The sequence below is a fragment of the Anabrus simplex genome, chromosome 6 (assembly GCF_040414725.1).
Source record: "Anabrus simplex isolate iqAnaSimp1 chromosome 6, ASM4041472v1, whole genome shotgun sequence".
NCBI lineage: Eukaryota > Metazoa > Arthropoda > Insecta > Orthoptera > Tettigoniidae > Anabrus > Anabrus simplex.
In genome coordinates this window covers 216,414,218-216,440,635 of record NC_090270.1, presented here as the reverse complement: position 1 = coordinate 216,440,635, position 26,418 = coordinate 216,414,218, and the positions used below count along the sequence as shown (strand labels likewise).

The 26,418-nt window shown below is 42.2% G+C and overlaps 1 protein-coding gene across 1 annotated transcript in view; it reads right to left on the bottom strand.

The window, feature by feature from the left end:
* The window catches only part of Hasp (Hig-anchoring scaffold protein), a 1,448,565-nt gene that overhangs the window by 1,054,417 nt on the left and 367,730 nt on the right, over window positions 1–26,418 (bottom strand). Inside the window, exon 3 of the mRNA XM_068228385.1 lies at window positions 20,520–20,622. Coding sequence (XP_068084486.1) covers window positions 20,520–20,622 — 103 coding nt within the window. The remainder of the gene's footprint in view (window positions 1–20,519; window positions 20,623–26,418) is intronic.

Sequence of the window (26,418 nt, the reverse complement as noted above, 5' to 3'; positions counted from 1 at the left end):
CACACCTTGGGCCATTTTCAACATCTAGCAGTGCTCCGTATTTTGATTTAAGGTAAACCAGTGTAGAAACTTCAGATTCACATAGATATGTTGAGGGAAACTACTCAATACAATTTGAAGATATAATTTAAAAAAATTAAAACCATTTCCTATAAATTTGTCATACATTCATATTTGTTGATTTATTACTTTATTTTCATTTTTGGTCATTATATTACAATTCTTATACATGCAGAAATAGTTTTTCTAAAAATGTGTTTAAAATGCAAAAAAATTACTATATTTCATGAAAAAAATTCTTGCATGTTTTTTATTTTTTAAATTTCGTCGCAGAATTCCCGGTCTAGAAAGTCAAGAATAATGGCCGAGAGGATCCGTCGCTCTGACCACACGACACCTCGTTATCCGCAGGCCTTCGGGTTGAGCAACGATCGCTTGGTAGGCCATGGGCCTTCGGGGCTGTTGCGCCATGGGGTTTGATTTGGTTTTATCAAAGAATTCACAAACATAAATCCCTTGTCTCAACGTTACTATGAAGTATTATAATATTTGGATTTTTTTTCTAGGAGTACGATTTAGCAATGAAGAAGGTAAGTTTTGTAGTAACTTAAATTCTTTTCTTTGTCACAACTTTTTACTGTTTACCAAATTCGTGTTTCTTTTTCATTGCTCACCGCGCCTCCGCTGAATTTCTCCAACGCGTGGAAAATACAGTTTACAGATCGGGTGTAAATAGTGATTAAGCATAATTGTAATATTTAAGGTAAATTAATTGTAATATCCGCGAACTTTTAGTGATACTTCGGCTCCCTATTGCTGAATCGGTAGACCTCTGTTATCTTCGACATTCGTTTTTGGCGACCTTTGACACAAAAACTATGAATCGATTATGCATCGGCGTGAGACATCTGGCGGTATAATTGCAACTCCTCACGTACTGTTGTTGTTTACACAGCAGAGCCAAAATATAGGTTAGGACTGAACATGAGTGAGGAAAATATTAAGGGAGACATGCCAGCAGCTAACTTAGGACGACTGACCATCGAGGCATTCCAATCAGTATCTGCCGCAGACTTGGGGGGGGGGGGGAGGTGGCGGCGGGTATTGCAGAAAGGTGAAAGAACTGGAAGAGGAATACTGGAGGCACGACGGTGTCATGGAAATAGCTATAGACGAGATTGTAATTAATAGTACTGCAGATAGCAGTGAGGATTGTGAAAGTGATATTTCTGAGAATTCATGCTAAGAACAATATTCGCATCGAGAAATGTTATATAATGTTTTTGTAACACAGTTGTTGGCTTAAGATATTAAATGTTTAGAAAATTCATATCGATCGATCATATTGTCGATTCAATTCAGATTTCATTTCCATTCAGTTGGCAGTTTTACCGGAACCGGGGTAGCTCCCTCCTTACGCCTCGCCCCCGTAAAACGAAGCATCACTAAACGTTTCGCGGATAATAACAACACGCATGAGTCAAAATAACTTGAATTGCAATAAATGATTACTCTGTCCCCAGTTCCTGGCGATTCGAAGGTAAAAAAAAAGTAGTTAGAGGGACGTAAAACATTGCATTATTGATCCTAAAGTAAGGAATGGGAGTATTCTATTATATTCTATTCTAAGAACGATAGATCTGACAACATTGCTGTAGCCCACATAAGTACACAGGAATGATGACCAAAGGTGTCCCAAGCTTATAAATATCAACGTAGTATTTCCATCTCACCATCCTTGTGATCTTAGACCGACCAATTTTTTGCCCCATTACGACAATGAAAATTGGAATGCCCAGCCTGGCCAGACATACGCGATTCTCCTCCAAGCAAGTGATACATGTGCTGGCTCGCTATTTCTGCTCGGCGGGGGTGGGACAGACAGTTGGCTCCTGCCCAGGTCTAGCAAGAAAACAAGTTAACCAAACAATGGGGGCATAACAAGAGCTGCCCAGGCTTCAGCGCAGCCAGGTGGCTCACGCCAAGTAAACAAAATACTGAGCTCGCGTTTAGAGTAATTGTAAATAGAAGAAGTAGACGTGTGATGAGTGGAATTGTTGACAGCACGTCTCGCAAGAACTCACATTACACAGATGTGCAGTCTCTTCTGCCTCCCTCTACGAGGTACACAACGAGAGTCGACCACAGAGATGAGTGGCATCATCATTGGCTTCTCACCAAAACTGTCGCAGTTCGACTCCTGATAAACATATGTCAGATTCTTGAACTAGTTGTACTTCTTTTAAAATAATCATCACCAACTCCATATTCCAGAAAGGATGCTGAAGAAAAACTGGACCAACGCCGCACGAAATGTCGACTGCAAAAAACTGGGAAAAATTTTCGGAATAATAATAATAATAATAATAAGCCCGGATTTTTATGCAGTAACAGGTTATATTGCAAACTAATTTGGTTAGTAGAAAGTGTTGGCCACCCGCTCTTCCATAATATAGCAAGTGTAACATAAATTACAGGGGTTCTGCTGGGCTGTAACCCTAATGTTTATGAAAGCCTCATAGCATAATCGTTGTGCAGGTAGAGTGTACTTGCTGTTCGCTTCAGTAAGTTTGCATTCCAACCTATTAATACATAAAAATCTGGACTCCAATAATAATAATAATAATAATAATAATAATAATAATAATAATAATAATAATAATACCGGGCGAATTGGCCGTGTGGTCAGGGGCAGGCAGCTGTGAGCTTGCAACCGGGAGATAGTGGGTTCGAATCCCACTGTCGGCAGCCCTGAAGATGGTTTTCCGTGGTTTCCCATTTTCACATCAAGCAAATGCTGGGGCTGTACCTTAATCAAGGCCACGGCCGCTTCCTTTCAACTCCTAGGCCTTTCCTATCCCATCGTCGCCATAAGACCCATCTATGTCGGTGTGACGTAAAGCAACTAGCAGATAATAATAATAATAATAATAATAATAATAATAATAATAATAATAATAATAATAATAATAATACCAAACCAAACCCCACGGCACTTAACGCCCTTGAAAAGGCTTTTCCCTGCCCAGCGACCGCTGCTTAGCCCGATGCCCTGCAGGGGACATGTGGTCAGCACGACGCATCCTCTCGGCCGTTGTTCTGGGCTTTCGAGACTGGGGCCGCCATCTCACCGTCAGATGGCTCCTCAATTTGAATCACCACGGGGCCGAATAATAATAATAATAATAATAATAATAATAATAATAATAATAATAATAATAATAATAATAATAATAATAATCTCCTAAAACCGTAAAAGTAGTTAGTGGGACGTAAAACAATTATTATTATTTTATTATTAATAATAATAATGATATGATCTCATGAACCTAGTACTGATTGATTAATTGATTGATTGACTGATTGATAATAACAATGTTATTTGCTTTATGTCCCACTAACTACTTTTACGGTTTTTGGAGACGCGGAGGTGCCGCAATTTTGCTCCGCAGAAGCTCTTTTACGTTCCAGTAAATATACCGACACGAGGCTGACGTATCAGAGCATCTTCAAATACCACCGGACTGAGCCGGGATCGAACCTGCCAAGTTAGGGTCAGAAGACCAGCATCTCAACCGTCTCAGCCAAACTCAGCTAGGCTGATTGATTGATTGATTGATTGATTGATTGATTGATTGATTGATTGATTGATTGATTGATTGATTGATTGATTGATTGATTGATTGATTGATTGATTGATTGATTGATTGATTGATTGATTGATTGATTGATTGATTGATTGACCCTCTTCTAACCTCAGCCATCTGTCCAGCCTGACGTTCTTTAGTCACCTGTACGAGGTAGGGTCTAAGTTTTAGGGACTTAGCACATAATTCCTTCGCACATACATTAAAGCGCTGGTATATCCACCACCTTCAAAGTACCCGCATCGATAGATCAGCGGTAGACTGTCGGACTCATGATCCGAAGGTCGGGGGTTGGATTCCTGCTTAAATAGCAGATTTTTGAAGGGCGGTCTGGTATATCGGCATTCCTTCATTGCTGTTGGCATGTTACACATCTATCGTGGATCAATGCCACCCACCAAAATTGAATTAAATCCGCTTTAGGAACCTCGAGAAGACTCCCTGTGGGTCGCGGCGGTAGAATAACACCCACGGTATCCCCTGCCTCTCGTAAGAGACGACGACATAAAGGGCCTCTTAACTTTAGTGCGTAGGTTGATGACCACGGGACCCTTAACTGAGTCCTGGCATTGTATCAGTCAAAGAAAAACAAGGGCCACGAAAGTCGTGAAAATGAAAGACTCTCTCTAGGCCTCGAATACTCTAACACCGTCGAGGTCGGAGAAACCCAACAAGAGTTGTCCTTTGACCGATACCTTTATTTACCGGAGTGTCGGATCCCTTCCATTTCTTCACTCTGATTAATGTTATATAGAGGATGACTGCCTAGTTGTACTTCCTTTTAAAGCAATAATCACCAACACCACCACCACCGCCACAACCACCGCCACCTTCTAGGAGAGGATGCTGCCGCTAAACTGGGACAAGTCCGCCTGAAATATCTACTGCAATAACCTGGGAAAAGATTTCGGAATAATAATAATAATAATAATAATAATAATAATAATAATAATAATAATAATAATAATAATAATAATAATAATAATAATAATAATAATAATAATAATAATATGACCTCGGCGACCGAGTACAGACGCTTTGTAGTGGTATCATCATTTCAGCCTGCCTATGCATATCGCTATTACGATTGTACTGCTGCCTAGCTACGAAAGCAAAATTCTATTGGATGGTGGAAGTAGCTAATTTGCAATCTGAACTGTGCTCGATCTGAAATGTCTTCTGTTTCTCCATTCCTTGATCGAGGAGTCTATTGACACAGTTTGGTCTCATCCTAATACTGTCACTCGTTTAGTACCACCCAGCTTAAGCTGTGCTGTGGAAGTAAGTAACTACACTCACCAAATCAGGTTGGCGGACCTCACCACACTGAGGTTGTTGCAGAGCCTTTATATACCAACTTTCAGCTTTCTTGGGCACTTTGTGAGACACCTCCAACTTACATCTAATAAAGGCGTTCAGTTGAGTTCTACTCTGGATTTAGATTAGTGAATAATATTAAGATATTTCGATTTCAATATATCTCGCTTCTTATTCTATAGGACCTCCATAATTTGTATATATGTTTATCACATCATACGCTAAATAAATCAGTCTAACACTGCTGACATCCATCAAAGGCCAATACGCAAACCATTCGGCCAAGGAGCTAGACAAATCACATCATATGATAAATAAATAAAACGAGCGATTTGACCGTGCGATTAGGGGAAAGCAGCTGTGAGGTTGCTTTCGGGAGATAGTGGGTTAGAACCTCAATGTCATCATCCCTGAAGATGATTTTCCGTAGTTTTTCATTTTCACACCAGGCAAATGCTGGGAATGTACCTTAATTAAGGCCACGGCGGCTTTCTTCTCATTGCTATCTATTTTCTATCCCATTGTCGCTTTAAGACCTATCTGTTCCTATGCGACGTGAAGAAAATTGTGGTATTTACGAAAGTTTTGCATACCGCATCAGATCACGTACAAACACAGTGATCATGGGCCACATAAGCACACGGTACTGATGAAAAAGCTGTCTCCGTATTTTAACAAATTCAATAATAAAATAAATAAAACGAGCAAGAAAGACAAAATACTTGTCCGGAATGCGTACTTCTCACGTCATCCTGGCTGTTCGACCTGTATAATTGCACTGATCGCCGAATCTGCCGCAACATTTCGTGAAATTAAAAATGTCATATGTGACTGCTACTTGTACAGCAAACCGCTAGAGTAGTCTATTGACAGCTCTGAAAATTAACCCAAATTCTTCGCAGTGGTTTGCTATAAAGCTGATTTCCAAATCCACTGAACAGTTTTGCACAATTTGAGCTTTTGAATCTGACAGTTACAGTGAGCCTACGCAGAAGTTTTGATACATCAGTGCTTAAGATACCAGGTGCAGGAAGTTCTATACCTACAGAAGTAGGTTTCAAAAGTGTCAGTTTCGATCCAGGATCAGTCCGATGGTATTATTTTCAAGGTGTTGAGATATGCCAGTTTCGTATCGGAAGATTTACCGGCACATAAACGGATTCATGCAGAAGAAAATTTCGGCATCTCGGCGTTTCCAAACGCCGTAAATTATTGGGACGTAAAACAATTGCTATTATCATTATTATTATTATTATTATTATTATTATTATTATTATTATTATTATTATTGCAGCCCAGAATATGGTTTTCCGTGGTTTCTAATTTTCAGACGAGGCAAATAAATAAATAATAAATAAATAATTAATAATAATTAATAAAGGCGACGGCCGTTTCCTTTCCACTGCTAGTCCTTTCTTGTCCTATCTTCCCCATAAGACCTATCTGTGTCGGTGCGACGTAAAACAGCTTGTAAAAATATTATTATTAATATTATTATTACTGAGCCTCCGTGGCTCAGACGGCAGCGCGTCGGCCTCTCACCGCTGGATACCGTGGTTCAAATCCCGGTCACTCCATGTGAGATTTGTGCTGCACAAAGCGGAGGCGGGACAGGTTTTTCTCCGGGTACTCCGGTTTTCCCTGTCATCTTTCATCCCAGCAACACTCTCCATTCTCATTTCATAGCATCTATCATTCATTAATATATCACTTTGGGAGTGGCGACCCCATCGTACTAACAGCCTATATCTGCTTCATTCATTACATCCCTGACCCGGTCAAGGACTGGAAAACAGGTTGTAGGTTTTCATTTTCATTATTATTATTATTATTATTATTATTATTATTATTATTATTATTATTATTATTATTATCCTTTTATTTTGGCCGACTATGGGCCACGTTAATTCGAATTCAGCTTGATCTGATTCTCGGCTTTAATTCTCGTCCATTACTCCATCTTTTCATTCTGCAATCTCATCCTTTCTCCTGTTCACGGCGTTTGGGTACGGGATCTAACTTTTTCTTGAAACCTCTTAGTGGTCTTTGCTGATTGCCGTTCCTTGTATTCCCATTTCTTCCAGGTCTTTCTTCACCTCCTGATACCAACGCACCGTAGTTTTCCTGATGTCAAAAGAACTATTATCTGATTCCTCAGTCTTTCCCGGGATCATCCTGAAAATATGTCCGAAGGTCATGGCTCTCCTCTTCCGGATGTTATCGGAGATCCTTTCAATCTTCAGATATAATTATTCCTTTCATTTCTTTGTGCATGGTCCATCCTCCGTTCTTCTTCTTCTTCATCATCATCATATTATTATTATTATTATTATTATTATTATTATTATTATTATTATTATTATTATTATTATTATTATTATTTGAACTAGGCTATTTATGACAGCTGCTGGCGGAACTGCAGAGGTTCCAACCAGCCTTCGGACTGAATACCCAACATACGTACGAACTAGTTCACGAATACTATCATGGACGAGATCGGAGAAAGTCAGTAGTTCACTGTGTCGTTCCATATCGGCAAATAGATGAAACCTGTTGCTCACTGCAGGCGTTTACCCACAAAATTCCTATTTGCTTTACGTACCCCTAACTACTTTTACGATTTTCGGAGACGCCGAGGTGCCGGAATTTTGTCCCGCGGGAGTTCTTTTACATGACAGTAAATCTACCGACACGAGGCTGACGTATTTCAGCACTTTCAAATACCACCGAACTGAGCCAGGATCGAACCTACCAAGTTGGCGTCAGAAGGTTGGCGCCTCAATCGTCTGAGTCACTCAGGATGTCAGCAACATAAGCAAAGCAAATATTCTAAAATAGTGTACCCGATAACATTCTTAAGAGGTAACTTAATACTAATTTCGAGTGGCTATTTCTAGCCGAGTGCGGCCCTTGTAAGGCAGACCCTCCGATGAAGTTGGACGGCATCTGCCATGTGTAGGTAACTGCGTGTTATTGTGGTGGAGGATAGTGTTATGTGTGGTGTGTGAGTTGCAGGGATGTTGGGGACAGCACAAACACCCAGCCTCCGAACCATTGGAATTAACTAATGAAGGTTAACATCCCCGACCGGCCGGGAATCGAACCCGGGACCCTCTGGAGCAAAGGCCAGCACGCTAACCATTTAGCCATGGAGCCGGACTCTTAAGACGTATAAAATATCACATCATTCCTTTTTTTCACTGATGTTGTCTACAATTTTCTGATTTGATCTTACAATCCGTTTTTAGGTCTCCAGCAAACTATCTTGTACTAGTTTAATTATGTACAACCTATGTTACAATCAATGTATTCCATAACATGCTGCAAATATTGGGTTTTGTAAAACTATGTCAACCATTATTATATCATATCATACCAAAGAGACTGATAGACCGATAATAGATAAGAATGGAACTAATGTCCGCTTCTGTAGTGTAGTGGTTAGTGTGATTAGCTGCCACCTCCGGAGGCCCGGGTTCGATTGCTGGCTCTGCCACGAAATTTGAAAAGTGTTACGATGGCTGGAACGGTGTCCACTCAGCCCCGGGAGATCAACTGAGTAGGGGTGGATTCAATTCCCACCTCAGCCATCCTGGAAGTGGTTTCTGTGGTTTCCCACTTCTCCTCCAGGCAAATGCCGGGGTGGTACCTAACTTAAGGACACGGCCGCTTCCCACCCTCTTCCTTGTCTAACCCTTCCAATAATCCCATCCCCCAGCAAGGCCCCTGTTCAGCATAACAGGTGAGACCGCCTGGGCTAGGTACTGGTCATCCCCCAGTTGTATCCCCCGACCGAGAGTCTGAAGCTCCAGGACACTGCCCTTGAGGCAGTAGAGGTGGGATGCCTCGCAGAGTCCGAGTAAAAAATAGACCCTGGAGGGTCAACAGAAAGAAAGATAATAATAATGATAATATTGGCTTTACGTCCCACTAACTAGTTTTAAGGTTTTCGGAGATGCCTAGGTGCTAGAATTTATCCCCGCATAAGTTCATGAACGTGCCAGTAAATCTACCGACACGAGGCAGATACCACCGGACTGAGCCAGGATCGAACTTGCCAAGTTGGGATCAGAAGGCCAGCACCTTAACCGTCTGAGTCACTCAGACTGCCAGCAACATAAGAAAAGCAAATATTCTAAAATACTCTATCCGTTAACATTATGAAGAGATAATATTAATTTCGTGTGGCTATTTCTAGCTGAGTGCGGCCCTTGTAAGGCAGACCCTCCGATGAGGTTGGACGGCATCTGCCATGTGTAGGTAACTGCGTGTTATTGTGGTGGAGGATAGTGTTATGTGTGGTGTGTGAGTTGCAGGGATGTTGGAGACAGCACAAACACCCAGCCCCCGAGCCTTTGGAATTAACTAATGAAGGTTAAATTCCCTAACCCAGCCGGTAATCGAACCCGGTACCCACTGGACCAAAGGCCAGCTAACCATTTAGCCATGGAGCCGGACTCTTAAGAGGTATAAAATATGTAATATCAAATATCACATAATTTCCTTTCTTTTTTTCACTGATGTTGTATACAATTTTCTCATATGATCTTACAATCCGTTTTTCCTCTCCCTCAAACTATCGCTCCATCCTGTACTAGTTTAATTACGTACAACCTATGTTACAATCAATCTATTCTTTAACATACTGCAAATATTGGGTTTTGTAAAACTATGTCCAACCATTTTTATGTCATATCATAACAAAAAGACCGATAATAGATTTTTTTTTTGCTAGTGGCTTTACGTCGCACTGACATAGATAGGCCTCATAGCGACGATAGGATAGGAAAGGCCTAGGAGTTGGAAAGAAGCGGCCTTGGCCTTAATTAAGGTACAGCCCCAGCATTTCCCTGGTATGAAAGTGGGAAACCACGGAAAACCATCTTCAGGGCTGCCGACAGTGGGATTCGAACCCTCTATCTCCCGGATGCAAGCCCACAGCCGCGCGCCCTTAACCGCACGTCCGATAATAGATGAGAATATAATGCAAGAATAAGTGAGGTACATATGGACATGATGGAGTTTACTTAGAAATATAAATAATACTAGAATTTGTACCCGTTCTCTGAACGGGATTTGGTAATGGATTACACGATTCTTTCATAGATCTATGGGAAGTTACATGATTGTATTCAATCGTTTAATACGGCACGCTAAACTGATACTTTTCTACGAAACAACGCGGCAGTAACGTAAAGTACGATGAAGCTGCACGAAGTTGAGACAGAATGAAGACGATCAGAGAGGTTATTGAACGGCACAGTTCCTCGTCCGAAGTTGAGCGAAATTCTCCCTGCTTCTCGGTTACATACCGTTGTTTGTCTGAAGCCTGGCTTGGCGCTTTGGCAGAAGACTCATGAAAACAATCGTTAACGATAAACTCTCTTATTTTTTCTGTTCTATCGAAAGAGTAAAATGGCTCGTTAGTTATTCCCGTTAACTCACCTTCAAGTGACATGACTTAGCTGATAATACCGTCCGTTAATGATATCTCCCTTATTAATCCTCTTGTCGAAAAAGTGCACAGGTGAAAAAGTTTTAGAAATTGATTTCCATTAAGGCTGGTAGATTTCCATGAAGGTTGATCATGTATATTTTGTGTGTGTGGGGGGGGGGGGTGTAAAATCACGGTAGAAGCAGACAAACAGACAAACCGACAAAGAGACACCAAAGCTAAAAAATATGCAGAGGGTTATTATTACACCTGAAACGAATAATTGTAGTAAAATTTCACCAAAATATTCAATGGACAGTCACACAGTCGTTATAATTTTATTTACGTAGATTCTATACAGAGTGCTCATGCGTGGCCTCTCACCGCTGGCTTCCGTTGTTCAAATTCCAGTCACTCCATGAGAGATTTGTGCTGGGCAAAGGGGAGGTAGGGGAGGTGGGGCAGGTTTCTGTGTGGGTATTCCGGTTTTCCCTATAATCATTCATTCCAGCAACACATTCCGCTATCATTTCATCTTTCAGTCACTAATCATTTCCCCAGAGGAGTGCGACAGGCTTCGGTAGCCGGCACAATTTCTATCCTCGCCGCTAGACGGGGATTTATTCATTCCATCCCTGACCTGGTCGAATGCCTGGAAACAGTGTGTAGATTTTCATTCATTTTCAGATACTATACAGCATATAGGTCTACAGCCACTTCTGCCTGTTTCTTGACAGATGTATTAGATTTTGTATATCAATTGCTACATTTAAGTTAAGGTGGCAGTTGGTTAAAGCCAAAGGGACCATTGATCCTACTTGTTATTAACTTTAAATAAATACATTTCTATTTTTATTATTTTTTTCATATCTGCTTGTAGCCGCAGGTCGTAGAAAAATGTAGCTTCCACTGACGCGTTCGTCTCGTTTACGGCGGTGACTGCCTGGAAGCTGCTAAAACGTGTGTGGTGCTGAGTAATGATATTTGAAGCACGACTTGTGCGTCTGGACTCTGATAGAGTCAGTTGTGCCGTAGTAACATTTTGTTATCATTGAGGAAAGCAATGGCGAACTATCTCACTCATCATCCTACCTAGTACGCCTCGTTATAACACCACTGTTAGTTTTTGAGGTTTCCCCATAAAGACATGATATTTTGTAGTTCTATTTGAGGATGCAAACAATCTGCCGGCTGATAATACGCGTAAATAAATAAATAAATAAATAAATAAATAAATAAATAAATACATACATAAATAAATAACGTATATACATTGAATCCACACTGGCGGTGAATTACTGCAAACATTATTAGCAACAATTTTCCGTCTAACGTGTACCTCTCCATTTCACGGTAATGTCTGTACTGGAGGCGCCGTAAAACTCGGAGAGCCTTGAGGCTCGCAATACAAACTTGCAAGTTAAAATGGCCAACTTTCTCCGGCGAAGTTATCAGGCGTAGGTCGATTTATTGCGTACCTTCGCTTTAATTATACAAGTAACGATCTACTTTCACAAGTAGGTGACCTGAAATGGGAGCTGACGTAGCGTATAGAGCATTTCAAGGGGAGGAACCTTCTTTGTGAATCCTTGTGAGAGCGCTATTTGCATACTTACATACCTTTTTCGAACCAAATATGCCTAGCCCTTAATTAGGGACAACCTAGCCGAGGTGGTAAAAGCGTGTTCGGTTCTCCCAGAAGGACGTAGGTTCGATGTGTACTAGCTTAACTCCTGGTGGAAAACTGGCCGGATATACCAATCTATCCTACCGAGCGTCAACGTTAAGAGCAGTGTTTCGCCAAACATTTTCATGACTTGTACGGAAATAACGTTGTTTTGTTTTATCCCATAAATATGTCTTCTTCTTCTTCTTCTTCTTAATCTGTTTACCCTTCAGGGTTGGATTTCCTTCGGACTCAGCTAGGGATCCCACCTCTACCGCCTCAAGGGCAGTATCCTGCAACGTGAGACATTGGGTCGGGGATACATCTGGGGAGGAGGACCAGTACCTCGCCCAGACGGCCTCACCTGCTATGCTGAACAGGGGCCTTCTGAGGGGATGGGAATACTGGAAGGGATGGACAAGGAAGAGGGAAGGAAGCGGCCGTGGCTTTAAGTTAGGCACTGTCCCGGCATTTGCCTGGAGGTGAAGTGGGAAACCACGGAAAACCACTTCCAGGATGGCTGAGGTGGTAATCGAACCCACTTCTACTCATTTGACCTCCCGAGGCTGAGTGGACCCCGTTCCAGCCCTCGTACAACTTTTCAAATTTCGTGGCAGAGCCGGGAATCAAACTCGGGCCTCCGGGGGTGGCAGCCAATCACACAGAGGTGGACCCTTAAATATGTGACTTAAAATTCATTTAATTGTATAAATACATTAAAAGCAAAGCAAAGTCATCTCCGTACAGGCCATGAAGGCCCTTGGAGTTGTGGAAGGTAAAGGCTTCCACTATCCGTAACCTCGGCACTTGATGGGGCAGAGTGGTTAACTCTACGCCCGGCCACCTTTGCCCCCAGGAATTAACCTGGTACTCATTTTTGGTGTAGCCGAAATGGACCTCAGGGCCATGTGCACCTTCGAAAGTGGAAACCAGTTTCTTAAATTTTACGACTTCCTGACGGGGATTCGAACTCATGTCCTTCCGGGGAACCGAGCACGCCTTTTACCGCCTCGGCCAGGCAGCCCCTTGTGTAAATATATACCGTATTTATATTCAACATTAATATTTACCTATGGAATATTTAACGACAAATAATAAAATATTTTATGCGATTACCATTTTTTATGATTTCCGAATCCTTGACTGAATTGTCGGCGTCAAGACCTTCAGTTCAGAGAGTTCCGGGTTCGATTTCCGATCGGGTTGGGGACTTAAACTGCGTATGATCTTGTCTCGAAACGTGGGAGTTTGTGTTTGTCCAATACACCCCTCTTCATATGCATACAACACACCACACACTATACCGGGTGGTTCACTAGCCCCTTATCTTTTCGGAGACAGGCAACCCAAATAACGCGTGTAGGGCCTAAACTAAAGATCGTTATAATAATATCGTTTTATGAACACCAAATAACTTGAAATTTCATAAGGATATGGTCGATAAGGCTCTCCGCTACGTGTGTGTCATCGCTGTAAATTGATCCATGGACCTAGCAAAGGAAAAACCACTATGCACAATTCTGCGCCAAATACTAAGGACCGTTCTGCAAACATGCGATTTATTGCGCTTTGAAATACTCGTAAAACAGGTACTCGTAATACGATCGAATTAATAGATTATGCCACGTGTTCTGTAATGTAATAAACACTGTAAATAATCCTTGAAGATTTTGACACGGATATTAACTTTCGCGGTGGAACTGCCATACGTAAGTACTAAACCTCTAGCAAGTATCATGTATGTTGACTTCGTGGCCGAATCGGTTAAGTGCTGGAACACAAGAAGTGTGAGTATCGGCAGCGCAGTGGTACGAATCCAGCATAAGGTAAATTATTTCAGCTACAGAGGTGCTCCTTTTTCCTATTGGTTTTAAAGGATACGCTCTGATTTGGCGTCTTTCCCTTGAGGATGGGTAGTGGAAGGATTGGGAAGAAAATAGGCCTTGGTCTTTTACTAAGGTTCCGCCCCGGCATTTGCCTGGTGGAGAAAATGGGAAACCGACGAAAACCATTTTCAGGACATGGGATTCGAGGCCACAACCTCCCGAGTCCAACGCACACAAATAATAATCCACACCTACAAGGTCACATCACGATGTAGTCCTATGAAGAGTACGTTGAATTTTTGCTAATGTATGGAGAGAATACGGTCGAATTAATATGTATGCTACGTGGTACGTAATGGTAATTAAATGAACACTGTAAAGCATCATTGAAGACTCTGGCACGGATATTAACTTTCGATGTCGAACGACCATACTTAAGTAATAATCATTTAGCCGGCGCCATCTATGTTGCATTTATGGCTGAGTCGGTTAAGGGCCGGTGACATAAGGTGTATGAATACCGGTAATGCAGTGGTTCGATTCTAACCTTATGCATGCTTTCCTTTTTTATTTTGACCGACAGAACATGTCCCATTTTAACGGACACACAACGTTTATGCACACTTATCAGATCACATCACAGCACGTAGTCATTCACACACGATGTATTCCAGTGACGAGTGCGTTGATATGTCGCTCATTTACGGGGAACACAGCAGAACGCAGTCCAGTCGCAACGTCTCTATCACGAGCGTTTTCCTGACAGAACACTACCGACTACCAATACATTACGAAACCTCGAACGAAGATTGCGGTCAACTGGGACGCTTGGAAAGGTGACTTCAGTTAGAGATGCTCCTATAACGTTTGGTCCAAATGATGAGGCTGTTTTGGACTCTGTCCATAATAACCCTCATATTCGTACTCGGGCACTTGCACAACAGACTAACATCAGCCGGTCACAGTCATGCGTATACTGCACAACAATAAATATCACCTATACCAACTGCAGTTACACCAGCAGCTCCACGGATGTGATTTCGATGCTAGAGTAACATTTTGTCAATGGGCATTACGCACGGTGACCAATAATAGAGCCTTTCTTACCAAGATCCTGTTTTCAAACGAATCAAGATTTCACAACAATGGCGTCGTGAATTGGCACAATATACACTATTGACGCGCGGACAATTCCCAATAGGTAAGACAGGGCGCATTTCATGCGCAGTGGGGAGAAAATATCTGGTATGAGATCTTTTGTGACTATCTCATCGGACAATATTTCTTTGACGGACATTTAACGGGAGCACCCTACCTTCATTTTCTTCAAAATTAACTCCTACAGTTGCTGGAGAACGTCTTTTAACCTGACTTTTTGCGCCTTTTTCCCGTCGTGGTGATTCGAAAGATTTCGACTTGATCACCTCAAACGTTTTGATAGCGAATTTGCCTAATTTTAGGCAGAACTTAAAAATTTACCCGTTGCTCAAATTACAACATTCTCAGGTTCAACCACTGACATTCAACTACCTTTCACAAGTGAGACCGTAGTTCTGATTATACTGTATACACAGAACTGCCTCTTGCTAGGACTAGCGAAGAACTGTCACTACAACGTCCTGTGGCGCAAACTCTCTGCTGTAGTGGACAACAGCGACACTAGACGACCAGTCCACGAAATTAATGACCCTACTACGTACATTCACACCGTTACATTGATTGTCTGTCCAGTAGATACCACATTGCGATTGACGATGCCTCAGCCTGTTCATAAAACACACCTTCTTCTAGTGTTTTTGATACTTTGCTATTGATTCAACTGGTGGTTCATGAGTTTCAGGGCGGTGATGAAGTAGCAATAGTGCTGCACGTGAAGGACAACCAGAAGCCATACGGAACGAGGCACTGCAGTTGTCTACAATAATGGGGAAATATGAGAAGCACTAGGAGAAGGTAAGTTTATTGGTTACCTTCAGAGTACAGATCAATAAAGGAGTCAAATTTATATCTTTTGCAATACACCGCACACAGTAAACAAATTTTCATTTTAATATGGAGAAAATAGTGATACGATTCATGGGAGTCAAATAACATTACAAAAACAGTCAGTGACCGTGTCAGCGATGGAATGAATGAAGACCCCCATCTTGCGGCGAGGATAGGAGTTGTGCCGGCTGCCGAAGCCTGCCGCACTCCTCCGGGGCAGTGAATAATGAATGACAGATGAAATGAAAACGGAGGGTGTTGCTGGAATGAAAGATGACACGGAACGTCGGAGTAACCAGAGAAAAACCTGTCCCGCCTCCGCTTTGTCCAGCACAAATCTTACATGGTGTAACCGGGATTTGAACCACGGAACTCAGCGTTGAGAGACCGACGCGCTGCCGCCTGAGCCACGGAGGATTTCAAATAAAATAATATACGTATAAAAGTAGAAGAAATCCGAAATCATATTTATCAGAAAAATTTACTTTTGAATGGAGCTAAGAATCATACATTCATATCACGTTCAGCCTAAGCCACTGGCGAGTGCAGACGTATTGAGCGGAGGGTCCCTGGAGTGGTAGAAGGGAGTGTAGGTGCTGAGTACAAGACGGTAGTGAGGAGCTGACGGACAATGATTGGTGTGGAGCAATACAGGGCGATCATAGGAAGATGGCAGGGAAGAAAGAAGAAGAAGTGAAGACAAAAGGGTGTAAAATATAAATGGAAACGAAAGGTGAATTAATGCTATCAGCGGCTGTGATTATGATAATGTTATGGATTGGGGAGGTAGAACTGAACCCAGGTCCGACTTCCAATGGGAATATGGGCCGGGAAGACATGGAAGCAATCAGAAAAGTTGTAAGAGAGGTGGTTGTAGAAGTCTGCCCCTTTGAGCAACTCAAAAATATGATTCAAGAGCAAACGAGGGAGTTTGAAAAAATGAGGAGATGGTTCCAAGAAAGGGCGGAAGACACAGCATCGCAAGTAAGGAAAGATACCGAAGAAGTTGCAGCATCAAGAGAAAAAAATAGGAAAATTAGAAGTGGAGACGCTGAAACTGAAAGCAGAAGTGGAAGCCAACACTCTGAATCGTAGAAAGAAATGCCTATTTATATATGGCGTGCCTGAGGAAAAGAGGGAGGATAAACTGCTTACAATTTATACAGTAGTGGATCTAATTCAGGGGAAAAAGAAAATCAATTTTAGTGAAGTGGACATAGGTGATGTGCAGAGAGTGGGAAGAATTAGAGGCAACAGGCGTATTAAAGTACAACTATTTTCTACGTTGATGGCTGATATTGTGGTCGGCAATGCGGGTAACATACAGAGTGAAAAAATATGGATCAAGAGGGACATGGGAACTGAAGCGGTTAGGAACCAAAAAATTTAGAAAACATATGATACGAGCTAGACGTCATGGGCTGAGAGCATTCATCAGAGGACAGGAACTAGTGGTGTCAGGCAACAGCTGGAGTAGAATCTGGTCTGTGAATGGACAGATGGACCTAGAAATGAAGATAAAACAAGACGAAGAAACAGAGAGAAGTGTAGCGATCAGTGCGAAAGATAGGTAAGTGAAAGATAGTGATATGGGAGAAGAGGGGGAATGCAGTAATGCTGATACCAAAAGTAACAGTGTACTGTGTGAAGAGAGTCAGGGAGAGGTGCCAAGTGAAAATGTGACCATAAACAGTGAAGAGGAAAGGCAGGGAAGTGAAAGCAGTGAAGTAAGGGAAGCGCGGGGTAAAAAGGTAAGGTCAGAAGCAACCTGGGAGAGACTCGATCTGAGTAGGAGCAGAGGGAGGAGCAGAAACTTTAGGGACCTGTGGGGAGTTAAGAAAAGTGATGAGAGTATTGTAACAGGAAGCAAAAACTATAATAAGGGCATGGTTATCGAAGACGTGTGCTTATGAGGTGGAGTTGGAGGTAGGTGTCGGTATAGGAAACTTGACGATGATGGTGGTAGAATTTTTGGTAGGGAATGAAGTGTGCTTATTTATTGCTGATGTTGTAATTGAACTGTATGAGTAAGGGATGGAGTTGGTGTTTGTATAGTGAAGTTAATGGTAATATCTGGAGTGTATTGGGCTGTCTGTAAGTAATTTAAGTGTTGAGAGGGATGAAAATTGAAAAGAGGTGTTTGTTAAGAGTGTCTGTATAGTGAACTTGATGGTGATGGTGGTATGTGTTGGTATAATAGGTATAGGGAAATAATGGAGTAAGTTGTAAGTGGTATATAGTAAGATAATTTAGAGTTGATTGGGAATGTTAAGTGTAAGTGAATTATTGCGGAGTTGGATGGAGTTTTCGGTTGGTAATGAAGTGTGTTTATTTATTGCTGAAATGTGGAGATGGAGAAGTGGTGGTATATGTAATGGCAGAATGTAAGTGTTGAGAGGGATGAGAATTGAGAAGTGGTGTTTGTTTGTAAATTTTGGTTTGGTGGACGTGATGGCAAATTTAACAGATAAGTAGTACAAGGATAAAGTTGCAACGTGAGCAGAATACATAATGGCAGAATGTAAGTGTAGCGAGGACATTATGATGAGGTACACATACCCGGCTGGTGATGTAACATAAGTCTGGACTCAGCAACCCCGACTGGGTCAAGTAAATAAGGTAAGAGGAATGGAATGTGCAAGGGTTTGCGTGTCTAATCAAGAGGGGCATGAAGGTCTTTGACATTCTTAATACCGCTTATTTTATTTCAAACTTTTTTTTTTGCTAGTTGCTTTACGTCGCGCCGACACAGATAGGTCTTATGGCGACGATGGGACAGGGAATGGCTAGGAGTTGGAAGGAAGCGGCCGTGGCCTTAATTAAGGTACAGCCCCAGCATTTGCCTGGTGTGAAAATGGGAAACCACGGAAAACAATTTTCAGGGCTGCCGACAGTGGGGTTCGAACCCACTATCTCCCGAATACTGGATACTGGCCGCACTTAAGCGACTGCAGCTATCGAGCTCGGTATTTCAACTTTATTATGTCTTTTAATTATATTTTATTTAAGCTGCACATTCTGGAAAGACAATGGAAATATTCAGGGGAGACGTTGGACGGGTCATAAAAGGGCCGAGGATGACTGTCGTGGTGACCCTCACTTTGGGGGTTACGTTTCCGGAGTATCCGAGGAATTTCATGACATGTCCAAGGATTAAATTTGATTCTTCTTCTTATTATTATTATTATTAATATGTTGTTTCTTCATTTCTGTCTATTGCGTGTATTATTTTTCCTTTTTTTCTGTACAGTATGTGGAGTTTGAAAGAGTGAATTTTGGCATAGGCTGGACATTGTTATTTTTCTCATTTAACGGATCAAATGGGTAATTGTTACTGTAGATCTAGAGAAGAATAATAAAGTTTCACTAAAGTATCACATTTATATCAAAACAGATTCGTTAGATTCCATTAACGGAAAATTTCGCTTATCCCTTTTTAAAATGTGCATATTCGTTTGATTACATTTTAATTAACTGTAAATGTTTTTTGCAAATACGCTATCGTGGCTTTTCATTCTTGACTTTTCATTGTTATAAGAATACATATTCCAAAATAATATATATTTTTCTTCTTTTTTTTTTTCCTTCGAGGGATCGGCTGAATATCGAAGCTCAGTTTAAGGCTTGGTCTAGGAATTAAGGCTGAATAACTTTCGTGTCACCCTGAGCCAGTCTTGTTGAAAATCCCACCCAAATTCACTGAGATTCTAACAACGTGGCACTCGGATTTGGAGCCGACTAAATAGGCTACCGTGTCGGTGCACATGCCTCAGCCACTTTCATAGTACTTTGTATTCTTAAGATATTAGGGATCTCCGTACACCTACTATAAAATCTCAAATCAAAACGATTGCGAAGATGAGCAAGTTTGAAATTCAGGAATTTGGAGAGGAAAAAAATGGGAGTTCCAGGAAAACGTGTTCAAAATTCTGGAGGTTTCCCGGAAAAGTAAGGAAGAATAATATTTATTTTAATGAAATAAAACATGTTTAAACATATACACATTAATATCGCATTTGGAGTCTTCTGGAAAAAATCACGTACCTTCACATTCCCTACAGCTGTTTAGTCAAGAGAAAACAATTAAAATTGATCTATGTTTCAGGCTCGCCCTTCCTCCCCCAAGCTCCTGAAATCTCCTCAACCAGTTTAATTATACATATTTCTATATTTTAAAGCGGGTTATCAGAACAACAAGCCTAACACAGTATTTACATAGAGGTATTTAGTTAATACATAATCTAGATCATCTAAATTTAGGCCTTTTCAAAATTGAAATATTGTAAGTCCCAGTTTACTAGACATCTCCCTCAACGTGTCGCTCCGACTTAGGAAATTTTTATCTTATAAGAATACAGAACGTGTTTCCCCACCAGAGCAAGTAACAAGAGATTCTTCTGACTCATCGAGTGACCGTAGAAATCAATAAGTAAAAGACATAGCTTTCTGTGGTTCTCATATATATGTTCTCACTAAGAATGTCTAGTTCATGTTACAGACGAACTTATTCTGGTTCATACTAGAAGATACAGAACGTTGTAAGCACTATTCCGTAAGAAAGGTTCCTAACTATTTTAAAACGAACAACAAGGTGAAGATTCCAACTTGATGCCTAAAAATGCAATAGGAGAAGTGTGACTCACCAGGTTTGATGCAGCTCATACCGCAAGCACCGTCACACAAACACTTCTTCTTCTTACTCTTGCAGTCCTCGTCCGAAGAGCACTTCCGCAGGCACTTCTGACCCTGAAACAAAGTTACAACATTTCAGAGTATAAAAATACACAAACCGGACATGTTAGAGGCCATTTGTACGTTTCAAAAATGTTGATAAACTGTTAGCGATACAATTTGATGTAGGCTAGAATATTGTACTACAGTATAACGTAATTTTACTCAAGAATAAGACTTCTATGTCACAGGAAATTTTTCCTTCAGTAGAGGATTTAAACAGGTTTTCCTACTGGATTCTTCTTCTGACTCGTTATCCCCATAGCTGAGAAATCGTGATTCTTTAACTTATAGTAGTAGCGTCTTTTGACTATGCGTCTACATTTCAGCCGATCTTCAGCTTCTCTGATAGAAATTTGTAAAGATATTTTGACAAAGCATTTAATCTGGTCCAACAATCTAACTGCTATTCTACATCGGCTCACCCTTCCCTCTAAATTTCCTTGGACAACTAGTTGCTCAAGACGGCGAATCACATTTACAAACGACTGTAAAATGCTGTGTCGCAAATTGTATATAGTTTTTCCTATATATCTAGTTCATTTAAAATGAATATATTAGTTCTTCTGTCTGTCCAAGGAATACGTAGCAATCGCCAACATAACCACATTTCAGAGACGTCTACTCAGCTTATACCTGATGCCTTCATCGTCTATGTTTCACTAGCGCACAGAAAACTGCTGAATACCAACGTTTCCAAGAGGTGTGTTCTGTAATCTGTTTATTAAATAATATATTCACAAGGCTGACCGGAATGTTTCGGGCAATTGGTATACAACGCTTTATCTCTGCCTGGCAGCTGTCCTGGCTAGAAACTAATGATCCGAGGTAGATGAATTCATTAACGACTTCAATTTGTGGTGGCAAATGTTGTAATTGGAGTGTGTTAGCCCTATCGACAATCATTAGCTTCGTTTGTTCCTTGTTTATTTCCAGTCCAGCTTTAGTAGCGATCAGCTGGCGCATGTCCCGAAGTTCAGCGGCATGCTTGGCAAGTATAGTCGTATCGTCAGAATGTAGTAGATAAGTTAACCTTTGGACTCATTGTCAACACGCCCCTTTAGAGGTTTCCTGTGATATGATGCTTGCCAGATCGTGGTTAGAGATGAGATTATACGATATTTCAGAATATCGGTGACACGTATCTGTGATTCAGTCACAGGAAGCACGAGCATATGATTATCGTCACGGTCACTCTTTGGTCGCGGGCGGCCAGTATGGAAATATTTCTAGTTGATATTATGACAAAGTCCGTCGGTAGATGCAGAGTGGGTTGTTGTCCCATAAGCTCTGTACTCTGACTGGCCAACCGAGCAGAGGAGTGGTGGTCACGGCTCTACCGTGGCTCTACACCTCTGCATTCGGGAGACGGGCCTGGGGCACAGTGCTGCACTTCTCGCCTGGCCTCGCCCGTCGACTGTCCTGAGAATGGTTTTCCGTGGTTTTCCATTCTATTGCACTAAGGCGAATGCCGGGACAGTTCGTAGTATAGGACACGGCCGGCCACCCCCTCACCTTCTCCGCACATCTCCTTCACCGTAACAACTCTCCCGGCCTGAGAGACGGCGTAACCGTCTAAGAGGCCCGCCTCCCCCTTCAGGGGTGGAATGAAAACGTTTCGTAGTAGTAGTAGTAGTGACAAAGTCGGGTAGTATTTTTCGGAAGATTCGGGACATTAGAAGTGGGAAAAATAATATTAGCATTTATAATTTTAAGTTTTAATAATGCACAGGGAAAAAGGTTGTTAACATGATGCGCAATAAATTAAAACTTGAATGTGATCACCCGTGTCGTGGCTCCGGGATACCAATTATTTACAGTAGGCTTAAAAATAAAATGATTAAAAATAATAAATTTCTTCTTCTTCTTCTTCTTCTTAATCTACTTACCCTATAGAGTTGACTTTTCCCTCGGACTCAGCGAGGGATCCCACCTCTACCGCCTCAAGGGCAGTGTCCTGGAGCGTGAAACATTGGGTCGGGTATACAACTGGGGAGGATGGCCAGTACCTCGCCCAGGCGGCCTCACCTACTATGCCGAACAGGGACCTTGGTGGGGGATGGGATGATTGAAAGGGATAGACAAGGAAGAGGGAAGGAAGCGGCCGTGGCCTTAAGTTAGGTACCATCCCGGCATTTGCCTGGAAGAGAAGTGGGAAACCACGGAAAACCACTTCCAGGATGGCTGAGGTGGGAATCGGGCCCACCTCTACTCAGTTGACATCCCGAGGCTGAGCGGACCCCGTTCCAGCCCTCGTACCACTTTTCAAATTTCATGGCAAAGCCGGGAATCGAACCCGGGCCTCCGGGGGTGGCAGCCAATCACACTAACCACTACACCACAGACGCGGACTAATAATAAATGTATTGACTTAATACAAAGATTCCTCCCATAGGCTTATACAGGACTATTCAGCAAAGTTGTCCACCTCTAATAACTCACGAACGGTTAAAGCTATTGATATTTTGTTTTCACTTGCAATAATGGTAATATAATTTCGTGTGGCTATTTCTAGCCGGGTACAGCCCTTGTAAGGCAAACCCTCCGATGAAGGAGGGCGGCATCTGCCATGTTTAGGTAACTGCGTGTTATTGTGGTGGAGGATAGTGTTTTGTGTGGTGTGTGAGTTGCAGGGATGCTGGGGACAGCACAAACACCCATCCCACAAGCCATTGAAGGTTAAAATCCCCGACCCGGCCGGGAAACGAACACGGGCCCTCTGAACCGTAGGCCAGTACGCTGACCATTCAGCCAACGAGTCGGACATGACGTTAATACTGTATTTTCTTTTCTAGGATCATGGTACTAACTTCGCTTTGTTTTAAACGGTACCACACTATTTAGTACACATAGCCTTAAATCTACAAAACATTACAAATTCAGTACCGTGATTATTTTGAAAATCGGACGAGCACTTCTGGAAAAAATATTATGTGTACAAACATGTGTACAAACATGCCTCATTTGCCAGTTGAGGACGAATCTGTTCTATTCGCCCTACGTATGAAACATGAGCTAGCTATTGACATATAAAGTTGCTAGACAGGTATTCTTTCTACTGTGCTCGTAAAAACACTATGATAAAATGTATGATTAAACACCTTTAATATCGCCGTAGGTAACTGGTAAATGAAAATCGGATATAAACCTTGAGCTACAAAGGATAACATAGCCCTGTGAGCGTGATCCAAGCACACAACTTGAACGATATTTTGTCACAAATACTTCCGTGACAGCGTACCTGATAATATCGGTGATTTATCAACCATCTCTAGTTGTGGTAGACTTCGAACATTCCATGTGTTTATTAGGATGTTGGAGCGCATATTCATGTTATAAGTGACGTCATTCAAAGCAGTTCCTCCTGGAGATCCGGTCTGGAATCTATTTAAGCCTCCGGAACATAAGCCATAAGATACTCATGGGATACCTTAAAAGGTTTCTAATGCAGCGATTTCCCGTCATCCCACTGTCGGCAGCCATGAAGATGGTTTTTCGTGGTTGCCCATTTTCACAGCAGGCAAATGCTGGGTCTGTATTTTAATTAAGGCCACGGACGCTTCGTTCCTACTCCTAGGCCCTTTCTACTCCATCGTTGGCATAAGAATTCTCTGTGTCGGTGCGTCATAAAGCAAATCCTAAAAAATAAAAATAAAAAATAAGCTTCCCGTCGCCTTCTTCATCCTATTCCGTAGGCTATCTAGTGGGTTTTCCTCTTTCAGGGGTGACTTCCCACCTCTAGGGCCATAGAGTGCCCTAAATCTCTTCTCACTCACCCGCCCTCCGAGGAGACCGTTGCCATTGGATAGAGACGTGCGGGGGGGGGGGGGGGACATATACCGATGTTCACTCGGTAGACTGATCCAGTTTAACGTCATGCCATCCCAGATTAAATAGGCCATTGTTACAAAGTTTTCCTAATTATTAGGCTCGGCGGAAAACTACAAACACAAATATAATTATTTTGCAATTGGCTTTACGTCGCACCAACACAGATAGGTCTTATGGCGACAATGGGATAGGAGTGTGAAGGAAGCTGCCGTGGCCGTGATTAAGATACAGCTCCAGAATTTGCCTGGTGTGAAAATGGGAAACCATGGAAAACCGTCTTCTGGGCTGCCGACAGTGGGGTTTGAACCCACTCTCTACCGAATGCATGCTCACAGTAGCGCACCCCTAACTCGCTCATTACGTTGAGAATACATCATCTTGTTACGTCTGCTGACTCCTATACAACCTCACTTTCCAGTATTTAAGACTAGCACTTTTTTTTTTTTTTTTTTGCTTTACGTCGCACCGACACAGGTTGTCTTATGGCGACGATGGGAGAGGAAAGGCCTAGGAATGGGAAGGAAGCGGCCGTGGCCTTAATTAAGGTACAGCCCCAGCATTTGCCTGTTGTGAAAATGGGAAACCACGGAAAACCATCTTCAGGGCTGCCGACAGTGGGGTTCGAATCCACTATCTCCCGATTACTGGATACTGGCCACACTTAAGCGACTGCAGCTATCGAGCTCGGTACTAGCACTTATAAAATGAAAATCCTCGTCATTTCTTCAGTCATTCAGCTGGGTGAGGAGTGTAATGAATGAAGCCCCCATCTACCGGCGAACATAGAAAGTCTGTCGGCTGCCGAAGCCTGTCGCACTCCTCTGGAGCAGTGATTATTGACTGACAGATGAAATTAAATGATACTGGAGAGTGTCGCTGGAATGAAAGAAGATAGGGAAAACGGAGTACCCGGAGAAAAACTTGTTCCGCCCCCGCTTTGTCCAGCACAAATCTCATCGGCATTTGAACCACGGAACCCAGCGGTGAAAGGCCAGCGGGGTGCCGCTTGAGCCATAGGAGCTCTACTAACAGCTAACAGCACTTATAAAAAACCAAACCAAACCCCATGGCACTACAGCCCTTGAAGGGTCTTGGCCTACCAAGCGACCGCTGCTCAGCCCGAAGGCCTGCAGATTACGAGGTGTCGTGTGGTCAGCACGACGAATCCTCTCGGCCGTTATTCTTGGCTTTCTAGACCGGGGCTGCCATCTCACCGTCAGATAGCTCCTCAATTCTAATCACGTAGGCTGAGTGGACCTCGAACCAGCCCTCAGGTCCAGGTAAAAATCCCTGACCTGGCCGGGAATCGAACCCGGGGCCTCCGGGTAAGAGGCAGGCACGCTACCCCTACACCACGGGGACAGCACTTATACCTGAGTCAAAATATAGAAAGTTATTATTTGTTCGTCAAATGGAAGATGAGACCATAAATCGTCCCCTAGAGATATTTGATTCTAAACTATCAAAGCCACAACGACTGACAAAATTTGAAAAATCGAACGGGGCGGGTCGAGGTCTTGGCCGTAAGTTTTGAATTAGAGTGTTCACTGCATGCTGATCGTAATCTTTTCCGACGGCATGCGACGTTTAGGTTAAAACTCCACCCTAGGATCCATCGGGTCATGCAGACGGGAATACAGTGGTTAATCCTCTGGATTAATCATATCCTTCTGAAATATGTATTATATTTTAATTCCTTTTCCTCAGACTAATGAAAGAAGTCTTTTTAAAAGAAAAAGAAAAGAAAATCATAGAAGAACATTCACATAATCTAACTCTGGTAATACTGGGAAAATAACCCAATTTTCCACGATAAATTATGCTTTGAATATTTTCTGAAATAAGTCCTGTGAATAATTCGTCATGGATATGTACATTGTCCGCCTCTGTGGTGTAGTGGTTTAATGTGATTAGCTGCCACTCCCGGAGGCCCAGGTTCGATTCCCGGCTCTGCCACGAAATTTGAAAAGTGGTACGAGG